The sequence below is a fragment of the Dromiciops gliroides genome, chromosome 3 (genome assembly GCF_019393635.1).
Source record: "Dromiciops gliroides isolate mDroGli1 chromosome 3, mDroGli1.pri, whole genome shotgun sequence".
Lineage (NCBI taxonomy): Eukaryota > Metazoa > Chordata > Mammalia > Microbiotheria > Microbiotheriidae > Dromiciops > Dromiciops gliroides.
Genome location: NC_057863.1, coordinates 214,618,072 through 214,631,403, shown reverse-complemented (window position 1 = coordinate 214,631,403; position 13,332 = coordinate 214,618,072). Strand labels below are relative to the sequence as shown.

Below are 13,332 nucleotides of genomic sequence, written 5' to 3'. Positions count from 1 at the left end.
AGAACCACTCTGACAGGAAACCTTTCCTGACAGTCTTCCCCCTCCACTCTGCCCCAAACCCAGGCTCCAAACTCCAGTGCATCCTCTTCCTAATTTCCTTGGATTTAACTAAGATGTATTATCTTTCCATGTATTTTGTATATACTTATATGGACTGGTCTATCCTGTGAGAATGTAGGCTCCTGAAGAATAGGAACTGTCTGATTCTTGGTATTTATATCCCCAGCAACAATGGTTTCTGGCACAAGGGAGAAACTGAATAAATGCTGGTTGACTGAGTGACTGTCTTCAAGAAGTTGTGGAAATGGGATTAAATTTATTCTGTTTAGCTCAAGAAAGGTGGAAGTAGAAACAATGTGGAAATGGCAAAAAAGGCAAATTTAGTTTTGACATACAGAAACCTCCCCCCCAAGACACAGAGCTATTTCCAAAGTGCAAAGGGTTGCCCTGAGAGAGAATGTGGTCACCCTCACTAGTGGTCTTCAGGCAGAGGCTGGATGACCACTTGTCAGGTGTGTTGTAGCAGGTATCAGCAGTATATTCTAATGCTGGTATTCAACAGGACTATCTATAGGATATTACTACTACTAGCATTAACAATAGTAATAATAGCTAACATTTACACAGAGCTTTAAACCTAAAGAGTATATGTATCACTTACCCCTGTCCCTCTCACATATCCCTTTTCTTATCAGAACAAAACCTAAGAGCTGGTTACTGTGGGTACAAACTTCATATAAGTATGTGGGTGGCATATTGTAGTGGTCAAAGCGCTGAACCCAGAGTCAGGAAAATCTGAGTTTAAATCCTGCTGCTGACAATATTTTAGATGAACATGGACTGGTCAGATATCAGAGCCTGTTTTTTTATCTATAAAATGGGGATAATATCTGTATTATCTACTTTACCAGATGGTTATGAAGTTCAAATGAAATTACACACACATGTACACATACACATATATGTCACTTCACAGACAGTACAAGAGTATATAATAACAAGAGTCTGTTGTTATTATCTAATATGGCTTACCACACAGTTTTGGCTTGCATAGTTCCAACTTATTTCATCAATGGGTCAAGTATGATGCAGAGAAAAGATCATGGATTCTAGCTTTAGTTTTGCTATTCATCAGTGGTATAGCCTTAAGCAAGTGACTTAATTTCCCTAGGTCTAATATTCCCCTTCAGTGTTAGGAGTGTTGATCAAGGGAGGAAGCCCTGATTAATCTGATGAGTTCCCCAGTCAGTCTGAAGAGATAATAAATGAGGGACTTAGGTAGCATCAGAGGAAGGATCTCCCATGTTGTGTAGGCATGCCCATTATTATCTTTTGATTAGACACAGTGAACTCTTGATGAGTTTCTGTTAGATTCAGGGATAGATACTTCTCAGAGAAGTCATCTCTATTGTCTATAGCAAGCAAATAAACAACTTGTTTATATATGCTCTCCTGTTTTCTTTCATTCTTCCAACATTCCCTGATCCATCCATGTATGAAAAAAGGAAATAATATTTATTTATCATGCCTTTTAGAGTTTTGATGAACAGAATGGAGAGTGTATGTGGTATTCTTTTGAAAACTGTAAATGCTACGCAGATTAAAGATACTGCTAGGCTGTCCGCTTTATTCAATCCTAGTCCTTGGGGTTATTCAGTTATTTCTTGTTGGTTATCAGCTATAACCCCTCAATTTCCTCCAACTCCAAGTAACTGGAGTCAAGTAATGTTCTTTCTCCCATAATTCATCCCAGCAGTTTTTCACTAGCCCCTCTTCTACCTTGGAAAAAATTTGATTTTTAAAATATAACTGCAAGTCTTTTAATTGCCTTTCATTAGACAGATGTCTTCTTTTCTCTTCCAAATAGCCCTTCAACCTGGATTAAACCACTTTCTTTGACCCTCGCCCATATGTTACTCCTCTATCCTTTCTTTGTCTTGCTGTAGGTCAAATAGTTTTACACCAAAATCCTTCTCTGACTTCAAGTGCTGGTAAAATAAGCTGGTAGCAAAAAGAACTATTGGTACTGAAAAATATGTACATGACTATCTCGATTGTAAGAAAGCCCCTCAGAGACTTTGTGACTGCTCAGATCTGTATCTAAGAGTTGAGAATGAACAGGTGTAGGAGACCAACCTAACTCTCTAGGCTTGGTAATGTGTTCTGTGTCTTTTCCCCATCCACTCTTTTACATGAGAGAATGGAAGAGATTTAGTGTTTGGAAAAGAGTAAACAAAGAATCCCAGAGCATTTTGGTGGTTACTAGTAAATAACAATGACCCGGTTAATAGTCTAGCTTTCAAAGATAAAAATATTGAAAGGTATCAATGTTCACCATAAGCTGGGTCCCTGGACCAAGAGGAAGAATACAAAACATAGACTGTTTTTTAAAGTAAGAGGGCTTTTAAGTTAAAAAGCATGGAAACACCTGTTTCCTCGAGGAAGAGATGGGTAAAGATTTCAGTTGTTAAAAGCTTCAGGCATTGGTGATTATAGCCAAATTATGACAGAAACTACATGTCCAGCAGAGATGTGTCTGGTAACTAAGAATAAAAAAAAACAGTGGCAAGAAGGCAAAGGGGAAAAAGTGTGAGAACATCACAAGAAGATAGCTCTGCCGTGACCAAAACTGGTTTTTATATTCTATGTCCACTATATTCTGATTGGTGTTTGTCTATTTGTAGGAGAGTGCACCACATATTTATAGGGGAAGTTTTTTTTTCTTACTAGGGCACTTTATTAAATGTCTTTGCTTTGAACTATGTCCTCTGGCTATTAAAAGTGGGAGCTATGATTTTAGGGGATATAGACCAGAGAATACTTGGACCCTGGCCTAGCCTTTTCACAGGAACATGACAATTTTCAACTGGAGGTGCCCTCAGGTGCCACATGAAGAAGGGAGTACCTCATGATAACATATTCCAAATGCTACTAGTGCAGTCTTACCTGGCAATGCTCCACCTCATCAGGAAGGACGTGAATCACTGACTTCCTTCCTCCATGGGCTCCAAACAGATCTAATTCATCAATTGCTTCCAATGCTGCCTATAAACACAGGTCTAAAGGTTATTCCCCACCCCCTTACTTCATGCATTAATGCATTTTACAAGAACATTTTCCCCCAGGAAAAATTGAGCAATATTTCTAACTCCTACTTGATATTCCTGTAAATGCATGCTATCTTTATCTTCACAAAACAATGTTTTATTATACTTTGCAGTTCATAGTATAAGGGAAATAGAAATATATTTTATTTTATTTTTTAGAAATATATTTTAAAGAGTATTGTCTATATAATAAACAAATTATCTACAAGTTTACATATATTGAAATTCACATATCATTCTCTTTCATTTCTCATATGTTATCTTTGCGGGAAATTTTCTGCCACACTTTGTTAATTTGGGGATGGGGGAGAAGGCACATTTTGGATCAATTTTTCTCATTTGCGTTTTTTTTAAATTATGGCTTCTGGGTCTAAACTTTATTTAAAAAAATGTTTCTGCTAAGATAACCGAAAACAGAATTAGGAAAGTAATAGGAGAAAACCAAACTTGATCCCTACAGACTGAGAAGAGTATTCAGTCTTTTTTTATGGCTAGGACAAAACAGAACCTGCCATGAACACCATCTCAGACTTCTTGGGAGACAGAACACAAGGTAGTAGAAAGAACACCATTTTATGAATCAAAGAATCAAAGTTTCAGTCCTTGTTCTGACACTTTACTTGGCCTAAGCTCAGGCAAGTCACATGACTTATCTATTCTTCAGAAATAATATAGTGAAAAGGGAACTGGACATTAAGTAAGAAGAATTGAATGTGATTCTATAAAATAATATAGTGTAAAAACACTGAATGTCAAATCAGAAGTCCTGTGTTCAAATCACAGCTTTACCACTTACTACTTGATGGGTCTCGACTAGATGACCTTGGGGTCTCTGTTCCCTCTGGATCTATTAGGCTATTAGCCTAACTGGGACAATAAGGAAGTCAGGTCACTTCTCTGGACCTTGGGTTCTTTAACTGTCAAATGGTAGTAACACTTATATGTGCTTCTTAGTGGGTTTGCAGTGAGGCCAGCCTTTCCCAAGTCTAAAAGTGAAATTATTATTTCATCTACAAGATGGGGAAAATACTGCTGCCTCGTCTCACTTACAGTATTATTCCAAGGATGAATGAGGGAGGTGCACATGAAACTGTCTCTAGGTCATAAGATTTAGAACTAGGAGAGACCACAGGAATAAAGTGACCTCTAGACTCCAAATCATCACTTTACAGATTAATAAAGAGAAATCCAGACAGGATAACAGACTTATAGAAAGAAGGCAACTTAGAGATCATTAAGTCCAATGTCCTCATTTATAGATGAGGAAACTGAGGCACAGGAAAGTTAAGTGACCTGCCCAGGTTTTCACAGCTAGTAAGGAAAACTAATGTAATTTGAACTCAGATGTTCTGATCCCAAAGCCAATGACCTTTCCACTGTATTCCACTATTCTCTGAAAACTACAAAGAGACATACAAATGTAAAACATTATTTTATCAAACAGTTTCAAGAACTGACACACATGAGCAAACAAACACTGCAAAGAGTAAGGGTCAATGTTGTGTACTGTAGATACTTCCTACCCATCCCCAAAGCAGATCTCTCATGATTCACTCCTGAGAAAGTTATAAAATATATATATATATATATATATATATATATATATATATATATATATATATATATATATATATAATCAGAACTCAGTAAAGTGAATTGAGCCAAAACAAGGAGGTAGGGACAAAGCAAAGGAAAAGGATAAATAGAAACAATCTCACTTTGGCCATTCCTACAGAGCTTGCATTCAGTTCAGGTATGCCCTGGTTCGTCTTATCTCCCCGTTCCCACATTCCATAATCCTATAGGGAGAGAAAAGAAAGGCAGCAATCAAAAGCACAGGAGGAATAGGCAAGTAAAAAGTAAAACATGATTTGTTCATGTTACTATAACTATAGCAAAATATTAATATATTCTTCTTTGGTGATCACATATCCAAAGAACTTTACATTTCATTCAAGTTCTGTATAAAACTTAAAAAGCAAAATTTTTATCAAAGACAAATGAATAAAGGAAAAATAACCCTAAAGTTCCTACTCTTAGAAGTGATTACTGTGTGGTAAGAAATTCTTGGTTTGCAGAGAATATATACACACACATATGCACATACGGCAAATATATATGTGTGTATGTGTATGAGTGTATACACACATACATACACACATACATACATATGGCAAAAAATGACAAACAGGATTAGCTGAATGAATCTAAATCAGATTTATTTTAGTTCATCTCAGTCTTTTAAATTGTTACATTCAAATGTGTACTGAGGGTAGAAAACAGGAAGGAAGGGAAACATATATATATATATATATATATATATGTATACACACACACACACACACACACACACACACACACACACACATATATATATATACACACACACACACACACACACACATACTCTATAGAGTATAACCAGATAAAGCTAAAGCCAGCAAGATAATTTCCTATCTATTTTTAATTCTATTTCTTGGAGAAACGTTAAACAAATTAAAACTACAGCTTAACTTCCAAAGCCAAAAGTGGTACACATATGCTACATTGTAAATAAGTAATGTGAACCAACTAAGTATTTTTCAATCACAAGAGTAAGCTAACATATTTGGGGGGAGATGGCTGAGTTACAAATTTTATAGTTTATACTACATGGCATACTCTAATTTTTCTAATTCCTTGAATCTATTTAAAGAAACACTGGTATTTAGTAATATTAAGGTTTGGAGAAGTGATATCCCAGATATAACTGAAAGGCCACTGAATTGAGAATAAGAACTAGTTGAAGTCTTGCTCTGTGTCACCCTGGGCAATTAATTTCTCAGATTTTTAGTCCATTCATCTTTAAAAAGAAGATAACACTTGCTCTCCCACTTCAAGACTGCTTTGAAGTTAAGTGTTATGGAAAACTATGAGCTATTATTATTTTTCTTTTAAAACAATGCAAATCACTAAATGAATGAACTATGAAATGAAGATGGTCCAACAAGAACAGGACCAGGCATCTTCAAAGTGTTAATATTAGCCTCTTTTTAAAAAAAGACAAAGATGATAAATATCAAAATGTGTAAAAGATTACAAAGAAATTCTTGTTTTTAAGAGAAACCAAACCCTAAAGCAAACAAACTGTAGCATAGTGTTGAGTCAACCCAAGGAGGCCAACCACTGAGAAAAGGACTCACTATATGACAAAGGTTACTAGGAAAGTTGGAAAGCAATATGGCCTAAATTAAGTTTAGAATAACATTCACACCAAATACCACAGTAATTCCTGGATATACTAGGTCATATCATAAATGAATCAGAGTCACATATAAAGAGAAACATCAATAAATATTTAAAAGAATGAAGCAAACCAAAAAGGAATACAGATGATAACACAAAAGGGACAATTCTGTTATTGTCATGTCAAATTCAGTATAACTTTTTAAAAAACTGCATTAGAAGTTCACAACTTCATCTAGAATTCTTGCTTTGGTTCCTTTTGTTCATCTCTATCTTTTACATTTTTACACTGTTTGTTGGTGATTGAGTAAATAATAAAGGTGGAAAAAATGAGAGTTGAGCTTGATGATCTTTAATGTACTTTTAAGTTCCAATTTCTATGACCATATGAACTTTATACAGAGCAGAGAGCATTTTTCTTCCTATTTCTTCTCTAACTATATACAAAAATATATGAGGCAGAACACAGTTATACAATTTATGCTTTATTAAACAAGTTAATTTTGTCCCTACTACTGAGGTAACTGAAAAGACCACCAAGACTTATACTTACAGCAACTTTGTATGCAGCCTCGATGTAGAAAACAAGATTCTGTATGAAGGCCACCTCATCGAGGGTAAAAATAATACGTAAGCCTAGTGAAAGAAAATAAACACTGAAGGGACTATAAAAAAAAAGGTATCTGACAGCTATAATTCAACTGAGCCCACATTTCCCATGTGCCTTCCATGTGTAAGATAATGTTCAAACTGCTGGGGATACACTGAGAAAAATGACAAAATGGTCCCTTATCTCAAGATCTTACATTTTCCTATAAGAGGGAGGAAACACGTAGACATGCAAGGAAACTTGAGTGGAAATGCATTAACAAGTGGGACCATGAGGGAAGGCTTCACAGAAGAAGCAGCACCTGAGTGAAGTCTTAAAAGATGATAAAGATTCTAAAAGGAAGAGAGTTAGGCAACAACTTATGGAAATGCAGAGAGGTGGGAGAATGTTGAGTTCAGGGAGTATCTTATTGGTTCAGTTTATTTGGAACAGAGTATGGGAAAGGGAAAAATGTGAAGGAAAAAAGGCTTGGAAGAATGGTTTTGGTTTTCTTGATAAGTACAAAAAGAGATCTTCTGGGGGTGGAGAGTAGAGAGACAGTGGTACAGAAAACTTGTGGAGAAAAATGCTTTAGAACTCAAAGCCAATCAGAGAAAAATAACAGGATTGCCATTTGGCAGGAGATCCAACTGAAATCAGATAACATGAATTTGAAGATAAGATCTGTGATTCCCTCAGCTATGTTCATAAGCTCTAAAGTAGGAGCAGAGAACATAGATGGTGGTGGTGGTATAGGGTTGAATTATTTTTTTAATTATATTTTTTTGTATTGAATTTTTAAAAAGATAAGGGATAGGGGATTCAAGGGCAGAAGACAATGTATAGCTAACTGATCAACTATAAGATGAAGACTACAAACAGGGAAATGTGGGCCCAGAACAGGAGTGACAGACTGGGAGAATAGAGTGGAATGTAATGACTGGAAATCACAGAAAGGTTGAAGAATAAGTTTAGGAAGAATGGGACAGAAGAAGGGATGGAAGACAGAAACCACCATTTATGTCACTTAGACCTGGAAGGCTCCTTTTATTGCCTGGTATATAGCAGGTGGTTAATAAATGCATGTTGATCGATTTTACTTTAATTTTCACTTCTCTCAAACTATCTAAAATACACTGAAGGCTCTTAAAACCCATCCAACCCGTTTAAATTCTTATACCATCCAATTCCTTCTAATTTTAAATCTCTTTCAGGCAATATGGTGTAAGTAAATAGAGCAAATCCTACCATAGATACTTACTTAATAGCTGTGTGCTTTTGGGCTAGTCATTTAGTTTTTCTGACCCTAAGTTTTCTTATCTATAAGTTGAAGGGGTTGGACTCCAGGACCATTAAAAGTCCCTTCTAGTTCTAAATTTATGAGCCTAGGAAAAAAAATCTACATTCATTTCCAAAAAAGGTCAGAAATTGTTGCAATGAATTCAAATGTGGGCTCTGCTGGTGATTGGTGAGTTCAATCACAGAAGACAGTCCTAGGCTCTAGAACTAGCCTCCCAGTCTAAGGATTCCTAACACTGGACTTATCCAATAAGCAACCTAAAAGATTTCTCAGTTTAAAACAGCAATGGACTGGTTACAGGCTAAGTCAAGAAGTTTAATCAGGTAGCTTCACTAAAATGGCACTGTATAAAAATGGAAAGATGGTCTCACAGACCTGCTCTATTTAAAAGTAAGGGGTACATTCACTCAGCTTAGGTTATTTTTAGAGCACTCTAACTTTAGAGGGCTCTAACTTTTAAATACAATCACATCTTTTAACTAGGATAGTTTATTTATTAAACTGGTTCAAGATGTATAGAAAACACACACTAATTGAATTAACAGAAATAAATGTAAAATTGACATATTGAACGGTAAGTTTGGCCTTAATCTCTGCAAAATTTCTATCAATTACTTGGATGAAAATATGGCTTGCTTATCAAATGCTCAGGTTACAGGAAGTAAAGAGGGATAAGGCAGTATGATGGATGACAGATATAAGATTCAAAATGATTCTGGACAGGCTGGAATGATAGGCCAAAAGGCAGGTGAAATTTAATATAAAAATAGCATAAAATCCACAGGCAAAGCAATGAAACCTAATAACTCAAAGAAGTTGGAGAGCTGTGGCTTGAAATTAGCTCATGTAAAATTAATCTAGGTATCTTAAAGTAACCATCAGCTAGACATGTCAATAGTTTGACACCAGGGTTAGAATTGTGGTCTGTGTCCAAAATAACTGAGGTTAAGAGTTTTGAATTCCAAATTGGTCAGAGCACATCTATTTGTATTTGTTCTTTTTACATTTTTTCTGCATACAATTACATATATACACTTATATCCTAACAGATGAGACAATAAGTTCCTTGTAAGGAAGAAATCACCTTCTAGAGCTACGCGTTGGGAAAGAGCTCATAATCAAATAATAGACAGAAAGGCTCTGAGAAGAGAAATTGGACAATTCTGATCACATAAAATTTAAAAGTTATTATACAACAAAATCAATGCAGTTAAAATTAGAAGAAAAACCGGTAACCTGGGGGGGAAATCTCTGAAGCAAGTTTCTCTCTCTTTATCTATATATATGAAACTGATTAAAATTCATAAGACTAATTTATAGCTATTGCTCAAGAGATAAAATGGTCATAGGACACAAAAAGGCAGCTTTCAAAAGAAGAAATCCAAGCTACGAATAGCTACATAAAATTGCTCCAAATTACTAAAAAGTAGACAGACAAATGCAAATTAAAGCAACTTGAGGTTCTACCCCAAGCCTATCAGACTAGCAAAGATGACAAATGTTGAAAAGGTTTAGAAAACAGCACACTACAGGTAACAAGTTACCAAACCTAGTTATACTACTAATAGGCTTATAACTCAAAAAGATCAGAGGAAAAGGACCAAATGTACTAAAATATATATAGTAGTTATTTTTGTAGTAGTAAAAAACTAGAAACTAATGTGGTACTATTGGGGAATAGTTAAACAAATTATGGTATATGAATGTAAAGGAGAATTACCATAAGATATGAAATGGACAGTTGTTGAGGCAACTGGGAAGACCTTTGTGATTGAACGCAAGATGAAGTAAGAACAAGGAGAATTACTTAAACGATGACAATGGCATCATAAATAACAAACAACTCTGAAAGACTTTAAAACTTTCATCAATGCAATGTTAAACCACTAGTCTAGAGGACTAAACATGAAATATGCTATCTTCTTCCTGCCAGTGACTTGATGGACTTAAAATTCAGAACAAGACATATATTTTTCTTTCTTTTTTTAATTTTAAGTGAGGCAATTGGGGTTAAGTGACCTGCCCAGGGTCACACGGCTAGCAAGTATTAAGTATCTGAGGCTGGATTTGAACTCAGGTACTCCTGACTCCAGGGCCGGCGCTCTATCCACTGCGCCACCTAGCTGCCCCAAGACATATATTTTTCAACATGGCTAATGTGTGAAGTTGTTTTGCGGGACTATGTAATTGGGGAGGGGGTGTGCGGGGCAATGAGGGTTAAGCGACTTGCCCAGGGTCACAAAGCTAGTAAGTGTCAAGTGTCTGAGGCCTAATTTGAACTCAGGTCCTCCTGAATCCAGGGCCAGTGCTTAATCCACTGTACCACCTAGCTGCCCCCTATGCAATTTATTTTAAGAGTTTAAAAAAAATTATTATTCAACTAAAGGAAGAGTTAATGGTAAAAAGAGACAGATGCATTTAAATATATTTTAAAAAATAGAAGCAAATGTTAAAAATCAAATTAAATTCTCTGATGGTACAGATTGTTTCAATCTTTGTATTTGTATCCTCAGGACACAGTGCCTGGTACTTCATGAGTGCTTTATAAATACTTATTGCTTGTTATTTAAAACATCATGGTCAATGTTGGAATGGAGGTGAGAAAATTGGCATTGTTGGTGGAGTTGTGAACTGATCCAACCATTCTGGAGAGCAATTTGGAACTATGCCCAAAGGGCTATCAAACTACATACCTTTTGATCTAGGAATACCGTTGTTAGGTTTATAGCCTAAAAGCATCCAAAAAAGAAAAAAAGACCTATTTGTACAAAAATATTTATAGCAGCTCTTTTTGGGGTGGCTAAGAATCGGAAATCAAAGGAATTCCATCAATTGGGGAATGACTAAACAAGCTGTGGTATATGATTGTAATGGAATATTATTGTGCCATAAGAAATGACAAACAGAATGATTTCAGAAAGGCCTGGAAAGACCTGAATGAACTGATGTATAGTGAAGTGAGCAGAACCAGGAGAACAATGTGCACAGTGACAGCAATATTATTTGACGAAGAACTGTCAATGACTTAACTATGCTCAGCAATACAATAATCCAAGACAATCCCAAAGGACTAATGATGTAGTATACTATCCACTTCAAAATTAAGAACTGATAATGACTGAACACAGACTGAATAGTGTTTTTTTTTAACTTTCTTTCTTCCATTTTTCATTCAAGTTTTCTTGTACAAAATGATTAATATTGTAATGTTTTACATAATTGCACATGTATAACATATCTAATTGCTTACTACCTTAGGGAAGGTGTAGGAAATGGAGAGGAGGGATAAAATTTGGAACTAAAAATTTTAAATAAAAATGTTTATTATAAAAAAATCATGGTCAGTTCTGGATATTTTTAAAAGTATTCCGATAAATCAGAGAGTCCAGAGAAAGGCAAATAGGTTAAAATAATAGACAAAATTTAGTTAAATTATTTCTAATAGGGATAATAAATGTAAAGTTCTACATTTTGCTTCCAAAAAAAATCATTCACCCAAATAAAAATAGGGAAGAAATAAAGCTTGACAACAGTTTATATGGAACAGGTATCTGATTTCAATGGACTTCAAGTTTAAGCTAATTAATATTTCATTGCTATGATATGTTAGGCAACCCCCCCAAAACTAAACAAAATAAAACAAAACATGCAGTCTTAGATTATATTAAGAGAAAGATTGTTTCCAGAACAAAAAAGTGAAAGTTGCTTTATGGTTTGTTCTAGTCACATCACACTACTGTATTGTGTTCAGCTGTGGGAACCACATTTTTTAAGAAGGACATAGCTAAGATGAAGCACATCTAGAGAAAGGCAATCAGAATGGTAAGGAGGCTAAGAATTATTTAAGAGAAGGATTAAAGGAATTGGGTATGTTTATACTGCCCAAACCAGGCAGTTTAGAAGGACTTTGTGATACCATCTTCAAGGAAGGATTATATTTCATTTTTCTGGATTCAAGGGCAAAACTAGGTAGAAATGGCAAAGAGGCAGATTTGAACTCTATATAAAGAAGCATCTTTCAACCAACTGGGCTGTACAAAAATGAAATGTGTTGCCTGAGAACTAAGTCTCTTCTTCCTGGAGATCTTTATAGGGGATATTAACGGACAAAGACATTGTAGGATTATAGATTTGGAGCTGAAAGGTCTGTGGGTTAGAAGCCACTGTCCTCATTTTCCACATGAAGAAGATGAGGCATAGAAAGTTTAAAAGACTTTTCCAAGGTCACACAAGAGCAGACTGAATTTAAATGCAGCTCCTAAATCAAAATCCAGAGCTCTGGAGTACTACTCATCTTTAGATTGGATTTAACCAATCTCCAAGACTATCTTAAATCTTAGACTAAAGTAATTTTTAGATTGGATTTAATCAATCTAACTAAGACTCCTTAAGTCTGTGAGTAGCAAGGATAGGATTCTAGGAACCATACCATATTAGACATAGTTGAAGGGGGCAGCTAGGTGGCGCAGTGGATAAAGCACCAGCCCTGGATTCAGGAGGACCTGAGTTCAACTCTGGCCTCAGACCCTTGACACGTACAAGCTGTGTGACCCTGGGCAAGTCACTTAACCCTCATTGCCCCACACACAAAAAAACCAAAACAGAAATAGTTGAAGGAACTGGGAAACTTAAGTCTGAAAGAGGTGACAAAGTAGGGAATTGATTTATTCTATGTTTTTCCATTAGGTAAAAACTACAACGAAAAGATGGAAGCTATAAGGTAGACTTCAGTTTAAAATGAGGAATGTTTGGTAACAAAAGGATGCAAATTAAGGCAGAATGGATAGAGTAGACTCATCTTCCTGAGTTCAGATATGGCCTTAGACACTTACTAGCTGTGTGACCCTGGGCAAGTCATTTAACCTTGCTTGCCTCAGTTTATTTATCTGTTTAATGAACTGGAGAAGGAAATGGCAAACTACTCCAGGATCTCTGCCAAGAAAACTCTAGATGGTGTGCAAAGAGTTGGACACAATTGAAAATGACTTTACAACAAGAACAAAAGGTCATAAAAAATTTACACAAGCTAGATGATGTCAGGCATATTGTGGAAGGAATTTCTGAACTGAATAGGAAGTTCCCTTGTGCCTCTAAGATTCTGTGATTCTATG

The 13,332-nt window shown here is 35.7% G+C and overlaps 1 protein-coding gene across 4 annotated transcripts in view; it reads right to left on the bottom strand.

Moving 5' to 3' along the window:
* Positions 1-13,332, bottom strand: part of PHKA2 (phosphorylase kinase regulatory subunit alpha 2) — a 112,933-nt gene that overhangs the window by 66,446 nt on the left and 33,155 nt on the right. For all 4 annotated transcript variants that reach the window (XM_043993243.1, XM_043993244.1, XM_043993245.1 and 1 more), the window contains 3 exons: positions 6,886-6,968; positions 4,826-4,906; positions 2,947-3,045 (listed from right to left, as the gene is read on the bottom strand). In XM_043993243.1, the coding sequence (XP_043849178.1) occupies positions 2,947-3,045; positions 4,826-4,906; positions 6,886-6,968 (263 nt within the window). The remainder of the gene's footprint in view (positions 1-2,946; positions 3,046-4,825; positions 4,907-6,885; positions 6,969-13,332) is intronic.